General features: G+C 36.5%; 1 protein-coding gene across 2 annotated transcripts in view; it reads left to right on the forward strand.

The window, feature by feature from the left end:
• The first annotated feature begins 2,619 nt into the window (after positions 1-2,619).
• The window catches only part of Psmb2 (proteasome 20S subunit beta 2), a 30,902-nt gene continuing 9,912 nt past the window's right edge, over positions 2,620-23,609 (forward strand). The window contains exons 1-4 of one of the 2 annotated variants that reach the window (XM_046469347.2): positions 2,620-2,837; positions 8,034-8,156; positions 10,855-10,925; positions 15,739-15,822. In XM_046469347.2, the coding sequence (XP_046325303.1) occupies positions 2,747-2,837; positions 8,034-8,156; positions 10,855-10,925; positions 15,739-15,822 (369 nt within the window). In that variant the 5' untranslated portion in view covers positions 2,620-2,746. The remainder of the gene's footprint in view (positions 2,838-8,033; positions 8,157-10,854; positions 10,926-15,738; positions 15,823-23,609) is intronic. The other variant, XM_046469348.1, reaches the window with a different exon arrangement.

The raw sequence follows: 23,609 nt of genomic DNA on the forward strand, positions 1-23,609 counted from the left end.
AAATATTTAATTTCTCATTTCTATATTATTTGTGTGTGTAAGTATGTGTATTGTATAACTGTGTACTTTTTGCAACTAAAAAACAGACAGAGAAAGAGAGAGAGTGGGTGGCAGTAGCCCAGGCTTTCCCAGTGGTGTTTAAGAAAAGAATCTTTCTAGGATGATGGATGCAGCTGTGTTCATAGTGGGATGGTTGACTTAATGACCTCACTTGCCCCTGGCATCCATCTCATGATAGATAGGCTGCCCCAAACTCCTCAGGCTCTATGTTCTTTTATGGGCAGAGAACTAGAAGAAACATTTAGAGTGAAATGAGTACTTCAATTTCTGAAGAGACAAATGAATTGCATAGTTGTGTTAGGATATACAATTGCAAACCCTCCCCCCCACCACCACCATTTCTCAACAAGCTGGAATGAAGATCAGTTGTGCGTACTAAAACGTAGTTATGAAAAAAAAAAAACTAAATAAATAAATAAATAAAAATAAAAAAATAAAACGTAGTTATGGAATATTTTACCATTATCATAATTGCTGCAAAATTGAAAGGGATGGATTTTTTTTTAATTTAAAAGTTACAAGTAGTCAGGTTCAGTGGCATATGTCTACAATCCCAGCAACTCAGGAGAATGAGAAAGGAGGATTACAGGTTTGAAGCCAGCCTCAACAATTTAGTAAGAGCCTCAGCAACTCAGCAAGACCCTATCTCAAAATAAAAATAAAAGGTCTGGGGATGAAGCTCAGTGGTTAAGTGTCCCTGGGTTCAATCTCTAATACCCAAATAAATAAATAAATATTATAAGTAATGAGCTGGGAGTGTAGCTCAGTGGTAAAGTGCATGTTTAGCGTGAACAAGGCCCTGGGTTTAATCTCCAGCACTAAAAATAAATAATTAAACAAACAAGTACGTTTAAACAAAACAAATGTGTCCAAAATAAAAACAAAAATCCTCTCTTCAAATTATACTTACCAATGAATGGTTATAATTTGACCTTGGAACATTTGTAAATAGATATTTTCCCACTCATATTCAAATATTCATTTTTAAATTTATTTTTTTGGTGCTGGGGATTGAACCCAGGGCCTTGTACATGTGAAGCAAGTACTCTACCAACTGAGCTATATCCCCAGCCCTCAAATATTCATTTTTTAACAAAATCGAATTGTGCTACAGATAAGAAAGCTTTTTCATTTTCAATTAGTGTATCTTGGGCCATAGAATATGTATGTATATTTAGCTTCATTTAATTTCTTTTCATTGTATAATATTCCATTTATGAGTGTACCATCATTTATATAACATTTGTATTTAGACATGTCAGTTGATCCCTGTTTTGTTGCTCTTGCAGTGCTGCAACAGTATCTCTGTACACAAAATTTGGGTTATTTATGCAAATGTCTTTGGATACATAAGATCCAAAGACATAAAATTATTAAAATAATGTATATATTTTTTGAGTGCTAGGAATTCAACCCAAGGCATATAGCATGCTAGGTGAGCACTCAATCACTGAGCCACAACTCCAGACACTAAATTTTAAGATATCTAATAGTCCTTTTAAGGTCATATAATTATAATCTTACAACCAATTTACATTTTCTTATTGTTTATTTATTTGTCATTTTGTCAATTACTATCAAGATTGAGGATTTTTTTCAGGTTTCTTGGCCATTTTTGTTTCTTCCTTTGCAGATTGCTTTTCTTAACCTTTCTTTTGTGTTTGTTTTTGGAGACAGGGTATCACCATATTCCCCGGGGTGGTTTCAGAAGCTTGAGGGGCCCAAGTGATTCTTTGGCCTCAGCTTCCCAAGTAGCTGGGGTTACAGGCACAAGCTACACCAGTTTAGGAATGGCTTTTAAGTTCCAGATATCAACTATTTCATATACTGAAACATCCCAGTTTGTATAGGAGTATTAGAACGAATTTCACCATATAGATTTGTAATCTTATGTAATGAGAGATTCTTTAAAAAATATTTTTGTTTAGTTGTAGATGGACAAATACCTTTGTTTACTTATTCTTATGTGATGCTGAGGATCAAACCCAGGGCCCCGACACGTGCTAGGTAAGCGCTCTTCCGCTGAGCCACAACTTCAGCCCCTCAACTTATATCTTTTTTTTTTTTTTTTAGTATTTTTTTAGTGGTAGACACAATCTTTATTTATTTGTTTTTATGTGGTGCTGAGGATCCAACCCAGTGCCTCATATGTGTAAGGCAAATGCTCTACCAACTGAGCCACAACCCCAGCCCCTCAACTTATATCTTTAATGCAATCATATATTATTTTTGTGACGGAGGTAATTAGGGCTCCTCTTAACTTTTCTCCAATCTGGTTTGCAGGGAAGGGGTCCCGGAGAGATTTTTTTTTTACCCAGCAAAGAAGAAGAGAAAGAGAAACCTGAGGAACTATCACCTTTGGGCAGCCACAAGTGCTTGGCTCTTTACATACAGTAAACTGATTTTTCAAAATTCAGATTTGCAGATAAAAAGCTGAGTGCTAACTCAGCGACCATTGGCGGAATCAAGGACAGTCCCAGAGGCAGGCGCAGTGTAATGCTCTCAACGCCACGCCCCTTTCCAACCTCTCGCGATGGTTACGTCATCCGAGAGCGCCAGTGGCCGGGGCGGTCGCGCGGCCTGCGTCGCGCGGAGGTTCGCTGGGCAGTGCTGTCTCATCAGTGAGGCGGGGAAACCGGCAAGTCCCGAGTCTTGTCCAACCTGCAGCCCCCAGCCCTCCGCTACCATGGAGTACCTCATTGGCATCCAGGGCCCCGACTATGTTCTTGTCGCCTCCGACAGGGTGGCCGCTAGCAATATTGTCCAGATGAAGGACGGTGAGAGGAAGCACGGGAGGCCCTTGCGGGCCTTGGTGGGGGAGCGGGAGGGAGTTCATGCGGGTGTTGGATAAGTCCCGGGGAAGTCTGGGAGGGGGAACCTGGGCTACTCTACAGTTTTTTAGAACCGAGGAGACTGTCAAGCCAAGGGACCTGGCATTAGCTCGTGAGTCAGTGCTGTCCTTTGGCTTCGCTAAATGCTTCTTACTAGGTGAGAGTTACCTAAGGGAATTAGATTTGTAAGAATTGAAGCGCCTACCCAGCTCTAGGCTCCGTAGAACCCCGAATTTCTAAAGTTTCGGTTGTCGCTAGTAATGAAGTTAGTTTCCGGGCAGCCTAAGATGGGATCCTGGGCAGAGCGAGACTGTGGAACCAGAGACTTGGCATTTCCCTTCGTCTCCCGTATCTTATTGTGGCTCAGCATCGATCTTCCTTTTTCGGTTTTCTCTGGCTTCCAGGTTTTCCTTATAGTTAAGTAGTTATTGGCGTTTGGAAACTAGTACCCAGTCGCTTATTTGAGTTAATGCTTTGTACAAGTTATTTTGCAGTGCTCAGATTTACTCATCTGTTAGATAAATAATACCAATTCGAAACTTGTTGGGAGAATTGAGTTAATGAGTTATGTGCAAATGCTTAACATTTGACAGATATTTAATAGTAATAATGCTAAATACGTAATGTATCTGGTGCCCTGTTAAGCGATTCACTTTAATTCATTTATCCTTTTTTGATGGGCACTATTATATCCTCACTTTGCATGTTATTTGAGGCACAAAGGTTAAGAGATTTGCCTATGGTTTTAAATGGCAGTTCAATGTACAGTCTGAATCCAGACCTTTTACTCATAACAACTATCCCGTACTCTCTATAATAAATACTCAAAACAAAATTTTAAAAAGCTTTTGGTTGTTGATCTGTAGAGTCCAAGGGTGTTTTCATTAACCATCATATATGTGCTGTTGAAAAAGTATACTTTGGGTCAGATGACTAAAGTTCATTTGACAAATAGTTCTGGGGCACTGTGTGCTTTACAGTGCTGAGGGGAGGGGATGCAAAGAAAATAAGACGTCATCAAAGAAGTTACAATTTAGATATGTGTACAGATAATTATGACACAATTTAGGAAGTGTAGTGTCATAAGACAAGTACAATCAAACTTCTCAGGTAATGCAGAGGAATAAGAATTGTTAGATAATGAAGAAGAAGAGATTCTTTCTGGTTGTAGAGATTAGGAAAAGTTTTGAGGGCAGGTGACAGTCCATCTTGGGTTTAAGGAAAAATATTTCATCTGGGATTTCCTGAAGGATGTGAACAAAGGCAAAAAGGTATCTGCTTCTGTTTTTGTAAAGAGAAAGGCATCTATTTGGTTGTCACACTGTGACCCCCATCCAGGAAAATGGAAAGAATTCTGAAGGGCTTTGCTTGAATTCCTTTTTTTTTTTCCTTTTGTAATTGTAGATGGGTAGTATACCTTTATTTTATTTTATTTTATTTATTTATTTTTTATACGGTGCTAAGGATTGAACCCAGTGCCCCACAAGTGCTAGGTGAGTGCTCTGATACTGAACCACAACTCCAGCCCGAGTTCTGTCCTTTCTGAGGAAGAAAGGATGTTTAATTGGTTCATTAAACATCTATGATATGGATTGTTCCTAATTGCGATTACTTTATGAAATTCTGTAGTTAGTTGGTAGTTAGTTCTGTTTGTAAACTAGGCTCCAGAGGAGTAAATTTGTTTTGAGAGTAAATTAGCTCATTATTTTGAATACTGAGGCATTTGATTTAAAAAGTGACTTGAGGGCTGGGGTTGTGGCTCAAGTGGTAGCGCACTCGTCTGGCATGCTGGAGACACTGGGTTCAATCCTCAGCACCACATAAAAATAAAATAAAAAGATATTGTGAAAAAAAAAAGTGATTTGAGCACGAAGTAGTACCTAGGTAAAGCAATGACCAGGTCGATACCTTTACAGGTTTTCTGTTTAATCCCATAATGTATATAAAATCATTTTGAGTAGTAGATTGTACTTAAAGTACACTCATGTGCACAGTACTTCTAGTTATTATAGGGGGTGCAATTTATTAGATATAATCCATAGAAGGAACAAAATATTAACAATAAAACAAGGAACAAATACTATAAAATGATTTTGTATTAGAAAAGAAGTAGTACTAGTTAGTCTTAAATTATTTTTAAAATTAGTTCAAAGAGTAAATCCTAAGAGTGAATTCTGTCTATTCACAGAAAAGAAAAATCAGTATAGTTTGAGAGAAAGAGAATTTGAGTTCTGAAAATATAGTAGAAAATAATTGCACTCAACTCTCATTTTCCCTTTAGTCTTTTCTGCTATAAAAATTTTATGAAAGACTGGGCATGGTGGCAACAGTCTGTAATTCTAGCCACTCAGGAGGCTGAGGCAGGAGTATCACAAGTTCAAGCCCAGCTTGGGCAATGTAGCCAGACCGTGTCTTACCGTGTCTTAAATTTTTAAAAAAGATAGAGATTTTAGAATTTTATTGAGAATTTCCCCTAACCATTTCATAAAGAAACTTGTGTAGAATAAAATACTGAAAAGCAGTAATCTTTTGAAACTTTTTTTTTTTTTTTTAATTTTGAGATAGTATCTTGCTAACTTTGGATTCTCTTGCCTCAGTCTCCTGAGTTATGGGGTTACAGGCGTGTACCATCATGTACCACTCAGTTTAAATATTTTGATACTGGAGAGAAGACATTTCCCTAAGATTGAATGCTTATTAAAGTTAAGTGGTGTCACTCTGGGTTTGGTTATGCAGCATGCTGCATTTCATGCCTTTTTTCTCTTGGCCTTTATAGAATTACTTTTTTTTTTTTAATTTATTTTTTTAGTTGTAGATGGACACAATACCTTTATTTTATTTATTTATTTTTATCTGGTGCTGAGGATTGAACCCAGGGTATTACACATGCTAGGCGAGTGCTCTACTACCACCGAGCCATGACCCCAGCCCAGAATTACTATTAAGTTACTCAGAGTACTCCAGCCCACTCAGAACTCTTGATTCTGAATTCTAATAGCATATATAATTTGAACTACATTACGTAACACTGAGTATATTAGTATAAACATGTATAATATATGTTTAGAATTCAATACAGTTTTCCTTACCTTCCTTTTCTTACCATTTTACACTTTTAGCAACTGGAGCTTAGAGAGGCAAATGATTTGCCCAGGTTCAGAGTATTGGGTCCAGATCACAGTGGAAATCTAGTCCAGTTGCCTTTATATAATGTTATACATTGTTCATTTGTTTCCTGTATGTGGATCTTGTAAATTCCTTATCAAGGACATGCATACCCCTAGAGCTGTATGGGCAGTTTCTTATACAACAGAGAACATTAGTATCTGTTAACCTGTGTTTTTGTATCATCCTCCACTATTCAGTGGACATGCTCACTGTTTAAAAAAAGATTTGGTCTTGTATTAAGTTTATTTCAAAATTTAGTGGCTGCCTAGAATTTTATCTTTTTCTTCTAAATGTAACATAAATTCTTTATAAACTCATTCCCCCTCCAAAAAATAAGCACAGCTTTTTTCTTATAACAATAGTACAAACTTATTGAATAATGTTTTATTACAAAGTGGTGCATATTAAGTATAGTAATTTAGGAAATACTGGTAATCGGAAAGAAGGAAATAAAAATTCTTTCCACTGGCAAGAACTTAGAACATACCCTTCTGGTCCTTTTTCTTTGCATAAAGTGAATGTTTATAAATAAGTTTGCAAACTAGCAGTTTTAAATCTGTAGCTTGAATAACAAAAGTGTGTTTGTTTAAGTTTTTAAGGCAAACAGATATTATCTACAGACACATTTTATGTGGATTTTCCCCTCAAAGTCCATATTACTAGTATCTACAACTCTCCAACACTTGTAAAGTATTTGATAGTGGCATTTATTCTTTAAATCCTATTAAGAGATTTTGATATTTCAAAAGCTTTCATACAGGAAACATGTCTCCCAGGGAAGATTATTCAGCATTATTTGAAAAATGAAAAGTGAAAGTGAGAGATTTAGGCTTTTTCTGAAGCTACTGACTGAATATGGAGTTTTCTTCCTTAGGCAGTAATTGTGATCTGAATATTTATCTATCTAATCTGAAGGAGTCTGGTTCAGCTAGATAAGGTTAGAGTATTAGGATTTTTGTGAGGTATTTTAAATAGCTTACTGTTAGAATATTTGCTTTGGCAACCAGTTCTCTTTTTTGCTTTGTAAATGGAGTTGCATTACTTTCTAAAGTGATTTATATTCTCAGCTCATTTTTTCTTCTTTCTTGAGGAGATCCCTTAATTTTAATTGTACCACTGGTCCTTTTCATAAATACTTTTGTATAAGTACAATAAATTACATTTGTATTTGTAGAAACATTTTCCAGCTTTGTGATCATGAGACTAAAGATAATCGAAGTATGTACACTACCACTGAACTATACCAGCTCCAAATTATATTATTGTTATTATTATTGTTATTATGTACTGGGGATCGAACTCAGCAGAGTTTTACCACTAAGCTACTTTTATTTATTTATTTTTATTTCAAGACTAGGTCTCACTAAGTTGCTTAGGACCTCCCTGAGTTGCTGAGGCTTGCCTTGACTTGCAATCCTCCTGCCTCAAGCCTCTCAAGTCACTGGGATTGTAGGTGTGCACTACTTCACTTGAACATCCCATTTTGGATTTTATTTTATTATTTATTTATCTACTTATAGTACTAGGGTACTATTAGTGCTTAACCACTGAGCCACATCTCCAGTCCTTTTTTTTTTTTTTTTTTTACTTTTTATTTTGAGGCAGGGTCTAATAAAGTTGTTTAAGACCTTGCTAAATTGCTGAGGCTGGCTTTGAACTCATGATACTCCTGCCTCAGCCTCCTGAGCCCCTGGGATTACAGGTGTGCGCCACTGTGCCCAGCCAAATTTTATTTTAAATTGTCACATTTCATCTGTATTTTTCAACTGAAATGGACATTAATAAAGTTGTCTGTGGTTTAACATGGAGAATGAAAGAGAGAAATTAATAATTTCCTATTGAAATCTTCTAAAGACAGTGATTAATAAAATTATTCAATATAGTTAACTAATAAACCTGTTTATAGTGATGCATATATATTAGCTGTCAATTTATGTTAAGATAATTTCTAATATGAATTTTTTCTTTGACCAGATCATGACAAGATGTTTAAGATGAGTGAAAAAATCTTACTCCTGTGTGTTGGAGAGGCTGGAGACACTGTACAGTTTGCAGAATATATTCAGAAAAATGTACAACTTTATAAGATGCGAAATGGTGGGTAAGACTCAGAGTATAGCTTTGTTTGGTATATTAGATTGCTAGGGCTGCCGTAACAAAGTACCACAGACTGGCTTAAGCAGCAGAAAATTTTCCCGTAGATCTGGAGGCTAGAAGTCCAAAATTCAGATGTCTACAGTGATGATTTCTTCTATCTACTGAGGTCTTTATTCTTGGCTTACAGATGGCCATCTTCTCCCTGTACCTCACATGATATTCCCTCTGTGTTAATTGTCCAAATGTTCTCTTTTTATAAAAAGGACACCAGTCATATTGGATTAAGGCCCACCCTAATAACCTCATTTTAACTTTTTTGTGTGATAACTGGGCATCAGACACATAGATATTCTACCACTGAGCTACCTCTCCAACCCTTTTTATTTTAAGACAGGGTCTTGCTAAAAGGTCAAGGTTGGCCTTAGACTTGCTATGCTCCTGCCTTGGCCTCCCCAGTCACTAGGTTTATAGGTGTGTGCCTCCCACATCTAGCTAATATCAAACTTTTTTAGTGTCAGATATTTCGAAGGATGTGATTTGAGCTGAAGTATATATTAATCAGAGCTAAAAGACCTAAATAAAACTTGGCTTTACTATTTTCTCTCCCCCCGCCCCAATATTTTTGGCCTTACTATTGTCTATGTGACAAGTCATTTATCTTCTATAGGCCTTTATTTTCTTTATCCCAAAATGGGATTATATTAAGGAATAATACATATGAAATGTGTTGTTAACTTAAAGTTCTGTGTGATTATAAGGCATTTACTATACTTTAAAAGGTTCTACCTTACATTTCTGTTAGGTTTCTGTCTACAGAGATAATTAGGACATTGTGAGATATTTTGTAAGCTTTCTCTGGAGTTAACAAGGACTAACAACTCTAGCTACTAGTCCTCTAGTTCAGGAAAGCTTGTAGTGGTGCTCTGGTAGAGAAAACCTTATTTCCAGTTATCTACTTTACAGTTCAATAACATTGTTATTTTCTACACTGTAAAATTACATTTTGCATATATAATTATATTCAAATTAAGACATTCAAATTAAGAGCTTATTTTACATATGTAAAATGACTAAATAAGATTCATTCATATAGTTTTTTGGGCAGCATATTTAGCATTATACATCCAATTCCATAAATATTTTTAAGGGTCTTATCCATTTTAAGTACTGTTCTTAGTACTGCACAGAATTCAAAGATGAACAAAGCTCAGTCCCTGCCATTCAGGAACCAAACGCATTTATGTGATCTGAATATTTATCTAATACTTAGGTTTTTAAATGTTTTGTTTGTTTTTGTGTAACTAGGGGTTGAACCCAGGGATCCTTTATGTACTGAGTTACATCCCTATTTTGAGGCAGATTTTATTAAAATGCAAAGGCTGGCCTTCATTTTTCAATTCTCCTACCTCAGCCTCTTAAATAGCTAGGATTACAGGTGGGTTCGATTGTGCCTTGTTGGTACTTAGGTTTAAGCATGTTTAAGGTGAAGGAGTCTGATAATGGTTCTGAAGTGTAGTAAGTATAGCAGTATTTTACTGGCTGTGCTGGGAGAGGAAGGGAGGGCAGGGAGGAGGAGAGAGAACGGGAATTACTGGGGAACACAATTAACCAAATTATATTGTTATACTGTGTGCACATACCATTCTGTTTTTATGAGACACCTCTACCCCTTTTTTTTCTTTATTTCTCTCTAGCTTCCACACATGAGAGAAAACATATGACTCTTGACTTTCTAGAACTGAACTGATATTTTACATGCAGGGCCACTGACTTGTGGATTGTTCTTGTACCTTTTGGCACGTGTCTGATTTTACTGGGGAGTTAAGTTCCAAAGTGAATGCATTATTAAATGCACAGTTGATATTATTCCTCAGGTTGTGTGCTTGTTGGCATTTCAACTTTTTTTTTTTTAAGAGGTTTTACATTTGAGATACTCTATTTTTAAAAATATTGTAGAATGATGGAAACATTTCTTTTTCTGTGACTTGTACTTTTTTGAAAATCATATTACACTCTTAATAAAGTTATATATTTTTTAAGCCAGGTGTGGTGGCACACTCAGAAGGCTGAGGCAAGAAGATCATTAGCTTGAGGCCAGCCTGGGCAACTTAGTGAGACTCTGTCTCAAAATTTAAAAAAATTTAATAATGGCTGGGGATGTAGTTCAATGGTAGAGTGCCCTTGGGCTTGATAATAATAATATTGCAAATAATAAGAAAGGTATCTTTTTTATAAAGTATGACTCTGAGATTGCCCCAACTTTCAACTTCTTTTCTCCCAGTATTCTTTTTTAAATTATTGAAAAAATTAGCATCTCAAGACAGACTTTCTTTCCCTTTTTCTCTCTCCCTTCCCACCCACTTTTCTTTCTTTTCCAATATCTATGTGTTTGTGTCCCTTTCTTTCTGAATAAAAAACTACAGTCTGTTGATGAATTAATACCTTAAGCCAGACTATGAATTTGATCAGTTTGAACAGTCAACTCTGATCCTATTTGGGACCAGGAAATAGCTGTCAGTAGTAACCAGCTATTTCATAGCTGTTACATGAAAATAGGGACTAGAAGTAGGATTGTGCCCGAACCCCAGTCTATGTACATTATATACTCTAAATATATATAAAAAAGATAGTGGACTTTAAGAATAGGCACTGTTATTCTTTGCTTCACTTTAAGTATGAATCTTTATCTCTGTACCAGGATATGAGTTGTCTCCGACAGCAGCAGCTAATTTCACACGCCGAAACCTGGCTGACTGTCTTCGGAGTCGGGTAAGCAATATAGCTGTCAGCCTTAGATGAGAGCAGAAAAATCATCTGTACTTCCTTTGTCTTTTTTCTTTTAGATACTGGGAGTTGAACTCAGGGGCACTTTACTACTGAGCTACATTCTTAGCCCTTTTTATTTTTTATTTTGAGGCAAGGTCTTACTAAGTTGCTGAGTCTGGCCTCAAACTTGTGATCTTCCTGCTTCAGCTTTCCAGGTCACTGAGATTACAGGCATGTGCTGCTGTGCCAGCCGTCTGTACTTTTCTTATAGTCCTATTAGACATGAGCAGTGTTTTTGCCCTTTTCAACCCTCCTGAACCTTTCCACTGCTAGTCACTCATGTTTTGGCCCTTTGGATTTTTTTCCTTTTTTTTTTTTTTTTTTTTTTTTTTTTTGCAGTTGCTAATTAATGCCTAGAAGGCAAATGTACCTTCACAAAGAATTTGGTTGGAGCACATTAATATAACAAGTCTGTTTTAACATGAAAGACAACTTTTTTCCTTCCTAAAGATTTTGTTTTATTTATTTTTTGAACAGTTGTAGGGTCACAACAAAATTAAGAGAAAAATACAAAGATTTCTCATATAAACACTCCACTCATACACATATTTATAGCATCCAGCATTGTCAGCATTTATCAGAGTGGTACATTTGTTATAGTTTATGAACCTACATTGACACCCAAGAATCATAGTTTAGATTAGGCTTCACTCTTGGTGTACATTCTGTGGGTTTGGACAAATGTGTAATGACCTGTACCCATCATTATAGTTCCATACCGAGTGTTTTCTTTTTTCTTTTTTTTTTTAATTGTAGTTGGATACAATACCTTTATTTATTTTTATGTGGTGCTGAGAATCAAACCCAGGGCCTCGCATGTGCTAGCCAAGTGCTCTACTGCTGAGCCACAACCCAGCATAGAATCCTCTATGCTCTACCTATTCATCCCTCTCTACCCGCTCAACCTCTGACAACCACTGATCTTTTTAGTCTTTCTGTAGTTGTGCCTTTTCCTGAGTGTCATGTAGTTGAAATCATACCTTAAGTAACCTTTCAGATAGGCTTATTTCACTTAGTAATGTGCAATTAAAGTTCTTCTTTTTATGGCTCAATAACTCATTTTTTAAAATATCTTTATTTTATTTATTTATTTTATGTATTGCTGAGGATCGAACCCAGGGCCTCGCACATGCTAGGCAAGCGCTCTACCTCTGAGCCAAAACCCCAGCCCTTAATAGCTCATTTCTTTTTAGCATTTAATAAGATTCCATTGTCTAGGTGTAATACAGTTTATTTATCCACTCACTGCTGAAGGACATCTTGGTTGCTTCCAAGTTTTGGCAATTACGATTAATGCTATTGTAAACATCCATGTTTAGGTTTTGCTTGGATGTAAATTTTCAATGCCTTTGGATAAATTTACACCAAAAAGTGTGATTGCTAGTTCATACATTGAGTATGTTTAATTTTCTAAAAAATTGCCAAATTTCTTTGAAAGTGTTTCCGTAGCAAATCATTTTTCTTAATTTCTTAAATGGCAATGGAGGTAAATAGTGCATTTTTTCATTTTAAGATTATTTATCTGTGTCTTTTTATGATTGTTTTTGCCAGAGTATAGGGAATTGTTCCCTCACTTATTTTAGCCTTGTTCTCTCTTAGAGCTTTCTCAGTTCTGTTGACATCGTGTTAAAAAGATGCAACATTAAGGATTAAATACATTAAAAGGTTGTGTAGGATGTGCCAAGAAAGTTCATATTATTACTGAAGGTGTGTGTTGTTCCCTTCCCACAGGGACTAAGTAAATAGAGGCTTATCATATGACCTTACCCCCCCCACCCCCGCCTGTTTACTCATCCATGATATCAAGATAACTTCCCAACCCCACAGGAGTGCTAGGAAGATGAGTGCTTGTAAATCATAATATTTAACATTCATATGACTTTTGCCCACAGCATTTTGCTTAATAATTTAATCAACAATTCTTCTGAGACAGATAGTAGTTAATTCTCTATTGCTGATATGAAGTGAAAAGCATAAAGTGGCAAAGGGACTGGTTCAGGTCACACAGCAGGTCAGACTGAACAACATTTGCATTAATGACTAATAACTAAATTATTTGACTCTTAAGATTGTCTTTTTTGTTTCTTAGTAGTTTTTAGAACACTAGTGCTGTTCATGGTTTTGGTTTTACACACGATCATGTAAACTGAGTTATGTAGAATCCAAACAATATGCGTGTTATGTTTTTTATAAAGTTACTTACTCCACGTTTCAAGCAGTTTATTCTCCAGCGCCTAATAATACTGAAGAACTTTTCAGTACATAGAATCTCTACCAGTGCTAGTTTTTTTTTTTTTTTTAATTGTAGTTGAACACAATCTCTTTATTTTATTTATTTATTTTTATGTGGTGCTGAGTATCAAACCCAGGGCCTTGCATATGCTAGGCAAGCGCTCTGCTGCTGAGCCACAACCCCAGCCCACATACATTGTTTTGATGTGGTGAAAAGTCAGTGGTCATTTCTTGTTTATTCCTTCTTGAGAGAGGGAAATTGGTTAGATATTAGTTTTCCTGCCACCCAGAATTTCCCTTGGTATTCAGCAAGGAGTATGCTGTGGCATCCTGTTGAAATGTTCCTCCAATTTATCAGTCAGAACTGAAATAAGAATTCCAGCTTTGGGCACAATAAACACTTTGTCATTAAATGCTGCAGACATTAAGTGAATTAAGCTCCTTTTAGAATTGAGATAAGAGTGACTGTATGCTTCATGCAAATGCAGTGAATCCTATTAATCTTCTCCTAGCAGACATGTTTGATGTCTTAACAAATAAATATCCCTTATAAACTGTTGTGGAGTTCTAGTGAATATTGATAACTTCTGCCTTGTGATTCTACCATAGGTCCAATCCTTGCTCTCCTGTTGTTTTATCAAAATAGATTTTTAGTTTTTAAATATGAATTTATACCATAGTCATTTTATTCTAGGGGAGAGGTGATAGTTTTGTCAGTCTTCCAAATAAGTAGAAAGTCACTAAGTTTAGTACATTTACATGGTCATATCAGTTGGTGTATGAGACTTATTTTGAGTTAGCCAGTTATCATGCATAACTGTGTGTCTACAGTTTAAATTATTTGAGGTCTAATCACTGTGTGTGTATGTGTGTGTGTGAGAGATGTTTGATGGGGAGGACATTTACTAGATTATGTAATGAATCTTAGGTAAACTGGTTCTGTAAAGTGGAAGACAATTTAGCATTGTGGTTAAGAGCACAATCTGTGGAATTAGGCTGCCAGGGTTGCATATTTGCTTACTGACTTGCTAACTATAGGTCTTTGGACAAATTCTAAGCCTGATTTCCATATTCACAAGATAGTAGTACTCCATATAATTATTATATAGATTAAAATGAGGTAATCATGTAAAGCTTTTTACATAATGTATAGCACATAAAATTGATTAATAAATATTTTTGTTTTCATGCTGCTATTGCTGTTTCATTGTAATTGGTACAAGTTAGCTTCCTGTAGGGGATACTTTGTTATGCTATTTTAGTTAAGTTGATCTGCTAGTAAAGTTGAGGATTAAATATTATGTGCTAGGTTTTGTTCTAGATCTATACAGTCTAATATGGTAACCACTAGCCATATAGGGCTCTTTAAATTAACTATAATTTATAAGTATTTTTATTATGATACTCTGAGATGTGTGTCATACCCATTTTACTAAAAAGATACCAAGGCTGGTTTACAGTGAGGTTAAGTATTTCTCCAAGTTTATGTGTCCAAATGGGGTGTGTGTGTGTGTGTGTGTGTTTGTATGGACTGTAAATTGAGTTAAGATTCTAACTTCAGATATCATATACTTTCATTCTCGTTTCTTTTTTGTTGTTGTTGTTTCTTTCTGCCATTTTTGTTGATGAATTTTTTTTTATTTATTTGTATGTGGTGCTGAGAATCAAACCTAGGGCGTCACATATGCTAGGTAAGCGCTCTATCACTGAGCCACAACCCCAGCCCTCTCTGTTTTCTTTTTTTTAATTATTAATGTCTGAGTATGTTTGTGCATTTAGGAAATCCTGAAGCTTTCATTTCTATTAAATGTCAAGATCCTCATATAGAATTATGTAGATAAGGTATGAATGTGTTTCCATTGTAGGTATTCAATAAGTATTTACTGAATAAATGTCATCCAGTTAGGTCTACATATATTGCTGAGATACTATCATGCATTTCCACAAGTATTTTTAATGAATACAGGTGGGGAAAAGTTCAAAAGCATTCAGTGTAGTTTTTAATTTAAATGCATGTGTCCATTTGCGTTGATCTATTCCTGGCTAGACTCTTTGACTATAGGTTTGTGGGGCTTCCTTAAGCATAGGATTTGGAATTAGACATATCAAAAATCTAACCCCTTTTTTGTACTTACTAGTTTTTATAATCTTGAATAAATTACTTTTATTTGCTGAGCTTCACTTTCCTCATTTATTAAGAAGTGAGTGATCAAATGTGTCAAAAAAATTTTTAAAGTACCCAGTTACAAGAATTGAAAACCAGTGAGTGGTTCAATAAAATATATTTTGTATGAATGAATGATACCATCCTAGAAAAGAGTATTTATTAAATGACCCCATCATTAAAGAACTGTTTGGATTTTTGACAAGATTATTTTGAAAATTATGATGATCTATCTTTGGTTAATCAGCTAGGAAGGATGATAAGTAATGGGGCTATTTCTTTCTTTCAATGAATTATGTGGCATATTTGGTATACAATTCTAGTAAATATTGATTATTCTGCCTTGTGCTTCTACCATAGGTCCAGTCCTCACTCCCTTACTGCGATGCCCTAAAATTATCTATTAGCATTCACCATCTCTATTTTACAGATGTGGAGACTGAGGTACGAACCAGTCAAATCTATTGTCCATGGGGAATGTGGAGTTTTGTGGCAAGTCTTAGGTAGATCCATGATGGGTAATCTTCAGGGCTTTACTACTGCCACTCATTGGCTAAATTGTTCTTGTAGAACTTTTTCTGAAGTGCTTCCTGAGCCTTTGATACCTTATATTTTCATAGGGCTGCACTTGCAAATGCTTAGCAAAGAAACAATAGAAATAATGAATTGGAAAGATATCTAGCCTGGTTAAGTGGTTTTAAGACCTTATTCCACACCAAGAAAGACCAAACTTTAGCTTTGTTTCATATAGATCAACTCTGCTTTGATCTCTTTTACATATAGAAATTGCATGTAAAAACTAATAATATAATGGAAAGAGCCCTGCTCCGAGAGGTTTAGCACTAGCCCTGCTGTGAGTGAGTTGAAAACCTTGGGAGAAAGAGAACAATTGAATGGATGATATTTATGGTTTCTTTTAGTCCCCAAATAGCATGATTTAAAAGTGTGATGTCAGAGGAGGCTATAGCTCAGTGGTAGAGCATGCGCTTAGTGTGCTCAAGGCCCTAGGTTTAATCCCTGGCATTAAGAAAATAAATAAGGACCCAAAGTCAAGACCATAGTTTACTTTTTCAGTGAAAGAGAGAGGAATTTTAGAAAGAACTTCAGGTATTCATCATTTCTAGAAGTAACCATGACTTGTCCTAGCACTCTGCTCTGAATTTGAGTATATTTGGTCCGGTTAATAGTAGGCATGGTAAAAACGTGGATGTGTAACCGATGTGATTCTGCAGTCTGTATACGGGGTAAAAATGGGAGTTCATAATCCACTTGAATCAAATGTATGAAATATGATATGTCAAGAGCTTTGTAATGTTTTGAACAACTAATAATAATTTAAAAAAAATAGTAGGCATGTATAGTGGGCTCCTATCCTAGAAGAATCCTGTTGCTTTTGCAATGGAGTTACTCTCTTCATGCCTTAAGTGGCTGACACAAAGACATCATCTGTTTATTGATATCAGTCAGGTCATGTGATCTTGTGAACAGATGGCTCAGGTGGAATCTTGACATTGCAGGTCTTATACCCTAAACACTACCAACCATTTGTTACATGTGATTAAAATATCACTAACAAGGGTAATTTCACATGCTTTTTGGCAAATGTGGTTAGCAGGATGTGACATGACGCAGCACTGCCTTCTTCCTCCATGTGCCATCTCCCTTGAGGCCTCATCTCTCTTACTTGCCCCCATTTTCCCATGCCCAGGCTTGCCTTCTAGCTCACCTGCTCCAGATGGGCGGCACAGTGGGAGGACACTGGCAAAGGCAGATGTGTTTATTTTCCGGAGACAAAATGTTGTACTGCCGCAGATGGCAGTGCCTTGGAGCAAATGGCAGCCTTTGACACTGCTGCCACATAGCCTGGGCATCTTGACAGACAGTGCTAGCTTACTTACAGTAATAGGGAAGTTGGGGGGAAAAATGGAGATCATGAATTGCCTGGACATTTTGGTGCCAGCAGCAGCCCTTTTAGACCCGGAGAGCAGTTTTTTCCCTCTGATCTCAATCAACTTTTCAGCTAAGTATAGGTTTTATCTATGGGCCCAGAGTTATGTCTGTTTATAACTTTTGCCTTCTAGCCTCAGTAGAACACAAAGTAAAAACTGGAAACACATAATTATATTCAGATGAATATTCAATGGTATTGCAAAAACGTGTATCCCAGGTCACATTTCACAGAGGTCTCTTAGGGGTGGCTCATGTCTGCCCCATTGGAGATACTGTTCTATTTTTAGTGGTCATTTTGATTATCCAGAGGCCCAGGGACAGATGTGCCTTGAAGTTGAGGTTCCTTAATTAATAAGATGACACTTTTGTACTTACAGTGTTTTTCTACCAAGAGAAATAAAAATTCTGACAGCTGCCCTTTTAAGTAGTTTGCTTATGCAGTCATTAAGGTTTGAGTAAGTCTATTAAGAAGACAAAGAATGGCTGTTGAGTCATTATACTTACCAGTCTCCTAAGAATGTCATGAGAAGATTCTTCTTTGAAGCTACTGGCTTTATTAGGAAACCTTCCCCCCCCCCTTTAAAAAAAAAATGTGCTGTTTTTCCCAGCCCTAGTGCTGATAGAGTTAGGAATCTGCAGGTGTAAAGTCCTCCCCCTCCCCTTCCCCATCTCTCCAGGGGGTTGTATGTGAGAAGGTGTTGCTTTCTCACTCAGAGAGCATATATGTGCTACCCTGTTGGATGCCTGCTGTGAGCAGAGAGAACCCCTATTCTGGTTGAATGGAATAAGTCTATTGGATGGCTGGAATTGTGCAATCTTATAATGCCAACTTTTCACTTAAAACATCTTTCCTATCCACAATTGGGGGGTGGGGGACCATATAGGTAATTGATGTAGATTTATATTGTACTGAAATTTGTGTCTTAAACATTTTATGTAGTTTTCTGTTAAGGCTTGGTTTAAGCCTAGAGCAGCAGAGTATTATGTCTGCGTAGTAAGAACATTTATTTGTATAGAGTTTACCATTAGAAATAAAGATTTAGGTTGGATGTGGTGGCACATGCCTATAATCCCAGCTACTTAGGAGGCAGAGGCAGGTGGATCACAAGTTTGAGGCCAGCCTTGGCAACTAGTGAAATCCTGTCTCAAAATAAATAATAAAAAGGGCTGAGAAACTGGCGTGGTTGCAAACACCTATAATCCCAGTGGCTCCAGAGGCTGAGGCAGGAGATTGTGAGTTCAAAGCCAGCCTCAGTAAAAGCAACTTGCTAAGCAACATAGGGCTGGGGATGTGGCTCAATGGTTGAATGCCCCCAAGTTCAATCCCTGGTATTAAAAAAAAGGTCTGGGGAGATAGCTTAGTGGTATTGTACCCTTGGGTTCAATCCCCAGTACTGCAAACAAACTAAACCAAAACATTTTGTAGCCCACCTTCTAAGATTACATTAAATCAGTACCTTGGTCTGGGTAGGCATAGGTGTAAGCATGTCCTCACATACGCTCACAGATAAGAACACACATGTACCTTGGTATCTTTATGCCTCTTTTCAACCTGCTCTGGCCTACGATCAAGCAGAGATGAATTTAGGAACTGATTACCATGAGGTTTTATTTATACTCTCCCCTCAAAATAACATCTAAAATAAAGGGCAGTGAAGAAGGGTGAACTTCTGTTTCTTGACCTAGGAAGTAGTTACATGTGTGTTTATTATATTCATTAAGCAATATATGTGTATTTTATGTACTTTAATATGTGTTATTAAAAGGGTTAAGTAAATAAAACAAAGGCTAATAGGGTAAGAAAACATAATTTTTAAGTTAAAAATGAAAAAAAGTATAGATTTACTCTTAACATTTGAGTGTGGACAAGAAAGCAAATAGAATTAGCCAGATTGGAAAGAAAAAAGGAAGGGAAAGGAAATAATAATCTCTGAATCTTTGTAAACTGAAGTATTTTAACCATTCCTTGCTTCCCTTTCTGATACCTCTAAATAGTTGTGACTTCTTATAGCCAAGATATTCTATAACTGCTAATAGTTATTCGCTCAGAGTAAACCTCCAGCCTGCATTGTCCTTGAGGCTGAGGAAAGAGGTGCAAAGCTCAGAGTGTGCCTTCGGATGGGGAAATGGAGAAGAAAACAGTTGGTTGCACTTAGAGTGACAAGTGCTAGGATACCCATATATGCAGGGTGCTGTGGGGACACAGAGCTTAATCTAAGAGAAATATGAAACAAAGGGGCAAGCTAGAAACATAGACCCAAGGTGAGTGAGAATGTGTTAGGTTAGGCATAGTGTTTGTTAACGATGTTCAGGGCAGGGGCAAATAGTTCTCTGAGCTTCCTACTCCTCATTTAACTAAAGGGGCATTATTTATAAACTCTACTGTTTAAAACTCCACTTTAAAAAAAACAAATAAAATTATGGAATATACTGTGTATGTAAAATCCCATATTTGAGTTTGTTAGATAGAGTTTTGGGGAACTTGTTAAGAAATTGAAACTAGAGAGGTAGTCCACATTATGAAGACTGAAAAAGCTTTATCCTGAAAGCAGTAGGCCTCTCTAGAAGATTGTTGGCTAAGAAAAAATTAGTGTAAGCAGATGAGATTTGGTTATATCATTGGATAACACTGTAAGGAAGAGCTCCTAAGTGATCTTTTCCCCAAGAAGCCCTTGATACTTTTTATAGATGTTATAGACATCTGAAAACATGTACAATTATATGTCATCCTGATGTTCAGCATTCATAAACATTCACAGGTATGCTTAGTATGGAAAATTAATATATGTCTTGTGGTATGTAGGTCTATAGCAAAGCATGGCTTCTGCATTTGAGTTTTAAAAGAACTAAGTTAAAGATATATAGATTCGTAAATTTTCCCTGGGAACTGCCAGCTCATGGAGGGGGAGGTCGGGGTGGGGAGCGGATTTCAAGTGGCCTTGTTGCAAACATGGTGTTGGTTTTGCCATTGCACAATCAGCAATTTTATTTTGATGTTATTTGGGGGTGAAAGCGGTATTTTTGATTAGCAAGTAAAATTAATGTAGAAAACAAATACTGTGTTAACTAGTTGGTATAATAAGGCATCTGTGCCATGTTGCATTTCAACTCATTAAATTTCTAAACTTCTAATTACAATAAGCTTTCAACTTTGATTTGGGGAACCAATCAAACTTGTGGTTAGTGATGGCTTTAGAAAACTAAAGTTTTTAGAAAATTTGGAATTATTGAGGGGGAACTTTAAAATGAGGTTTGTTAAAGATTGAAATATATACAATATTATGTTTTTTTCTTCTAAAGTTCTTTGTGCTGTCATGGCACAAATTAAATCTAAAGATTTATTGGGCACCTACTGCTTACCAGGCTGTCTTCCAGAAACTTTAATATAATTAAGCACTTTAATTCTTCACAACTCTTGTCAGATAAGCAGGTTATCCTCCACATTACAGATGGGGGCACTGGAGGCTCCAAGTATCTAAGGTATACCAAATACACTTTCAGAGAATGATTTAAGATAGAAAAGAAACAGGAGTGGCACATTCTGGTAATCCTAGCTACTTGGGATTACAAATTCAAGGCCAGCCTAGGCAATTTATTAAGACCCCACTGTTAAGAATTAAAAATAAAGGGCTAGAGCCCAGTGTGTGATAGCACACGTGTGTAATTCCAGCAGCTCAGGAGGCTGAGGTAGGAGGATCACGAGTCCAAAGCCAGCCTCGGCAAAAGCAAGGTGCTAAGCAACTCAGTGAGACCCTGTCTCTAAATAAAATACAAAATAGGGCTGGGGATGTGGCTCAGCCGTCTAGTGCCCCAAGTTCAATTCTCCAGTACCAAAAAAATAATAATAGTAACAAAGGGCTGGGATTGTAGCTCAGTGGTAGAACACCCCCTGAGTTTAATCCCCAATACTATAGAAAGAAAAGAAACAGGAAAAACTTGGTTGGACTATCTCGTTTTCAGAGCAATGTTTCTTTTATTTCATTTTGGGCTTCTGGAAGTCTAAGGTTTGTTTTGTTTAAAGCATTCTTGCTTCCTTATTTCTCAGTCTAGTATGAGAATTTATAAACATGAGTTGGTTTGTTGTTTTAGTGATATAAAAGATAAGTGTGTCTGAAATAAGGAGAGAACAAGGAAAGTCAGGCAATCAATTTGACTTCTCTGTGAAGCTCAGTATTATATTCTGATTCTGATCAGTTTAAATTTATACTTTTTTTTTTCCAGTCACAAGATTAAGAGGAAACAGCTTTCAAGTTCCAAATCTCTACCTTTTCTTTGCTCCAGTGGTACCTGTAGAAACAGGACACTGGCTTACCTCAAGTTCTTTCTTGTATCTGCTCCTTTGTCAATGTTCTTCTCTATACCTATGTCCTCACATGGCTTTTAATTGCTAGTTCAGCATTTATCAGGGAAACTTTTCTCTGAACTTACCCCACCACACTTTCTTTCTCTCTCTCTCTCTCTCTCTCTCTCTCTCTCTCTCTCTCTATATATATATATATATATATATATATATATATATATATATATATATATATAAAATCCTCAAATTCTTTGTGCTGTCATGGCAACTTAGGAATATGTCTCTCATTTTATCCTGTTGGAATTATTTCCTTTGCTGTCTTACAAACATGAGTGTGAGAGCATATATGTTCATGACAATAAAACCGCTTAACTGACTCTCTCTTTATTTGTTCTCATTGACTTTGGCAGTACACTGTTTTCTCTTTCCAGCTGCTTCTGAATGGCTCTATTTAAGCTATTGAGTCTAAGCTGAGCTTTTAGCATTTGCATGACCACTTTTCCCCTTGAGAGTCTTCTTCTCTTTCTTCCTTACCTTTTCTGTTCCACTGATTATTCAGTCCTATTAGTTAGTTCACTTTCTAAATGCATATTTAGAAATATATAAGAAAGATATATATGTGCCATGTCTCCCCCTCATTCCTTTCTGCTTCTGCCTTTGGTCTTCATCTTCCATCTATACTATTAAAGTATCCTCTTTTCTCCCTTTCTGTTTTTCTCATCCCAGTCAATCTTCTATGCAGTTACAGTCCTAAAGTGGCAATCCTTTGTATTACTTTTCTATCTAAAAATCCTCTATTTTAGGAGAAGAGGAGTTGGGTGCTGTGATACATGCCTGTAATCCCAGCTGTTGGGAGACTGAGACAGGAAAACTGAAAGTTTGAAGCCGTCTGGGCAACTTAGTGAGACTCTCACAAAAATAAAAAGGGTTGGGGATACAGCTCTATGGTAGAGCACCCCTCAGTTCAATCTTCAGTACAGAGAGGGGGGAAAAAAAGGAGTGGAAGACAAATACTAAAACCAATGGAGTATCTGTTCGAGACATCAGGATTCATCAGGGTTTCTTGGCACCAGTTAACCTATGTCCTGACATGAAAAAAAGCAGGGGGATGGGAGTGATAAATTTTGTTTTGGCAGGGGGATGGGAGTGATAAATTTCCACTGACTCTGTGGTTTACATATTGAAGTTCATTGTCTTTAGTCCATTAGGTAAATAACTCTGCTTCCTGCAGAATTCACCTAATCCTCCAAGTATATATGCCCCATATTCACCAGTACACAACATTCCATGTTCTTCCTTTTCTTTACTTTTATACACGCTATTTCCTTTGTCTGGTACCCACATCTACCTTGGGAGCTTCTTCCAGATTTAGGCTTCCATTTTTATTACCTGGCATAATAAATACTATGTTTCTCATAAAAGTAAATGCTAAATAAACAATTATGGAGTTTATTCACATTCCAAATGCAGAAGTGAAATTGGTTGGAGCTTTTGCCCATTTTGTAATTATTCTGTCTTATAGTCCCAGAAAACTCTTATAGGGTTTGGTTGAAACCTTTTATAAACTGTGTACTTTTTTATACATAATGCTAAAAGAGCTTGAATCTACACATGGGTTTCCTTTAAAAAAAAAAAATAAAAATGTATAAACTAAGTGTGGTAGCACAGGCCTGTAAACCTAACTATTTAGGGGACTGAGGCCAGAGGATTGCAAGTTTGAGGTTAACCTGGGCAACTTGGTAAGACCCCATCTCAAAATAAAAGTAAAAAGGACTGGGAATGTAGCTCAATGTTAAAAACACCCCTGGGTTCAATCCTCAGTACAAAAAAAAAAGTACTCCAGAGGATTAAAGTCAGGCTATGAATGATTCTTCCCATCCTCTTTCCCAACCAAATAACCATAATCTTTTAGAGCTAGAAAGGTATTTAGGTCATGATAATTAGAAGTGCTGAATTTTTAAAAGTGTTTGAAATAGTGAGT

Source organism: Marmota monax, unplaced genomic scaffold, assembly GCF_021218885.2.
Source record: "Marmota monax isolate L192 unplaced genomic scaffold, Marmota_monax_Labrador192_F-V1.1 WCK01_AAM20220418_F8-fsc00008, whole genome shotgun sequence".
Lineage (NCBI taxonomy): Eukaryota > Metazoa > Chordata > Mammalia > Rodentia > Sciuridae > Marmota > Marmota monax.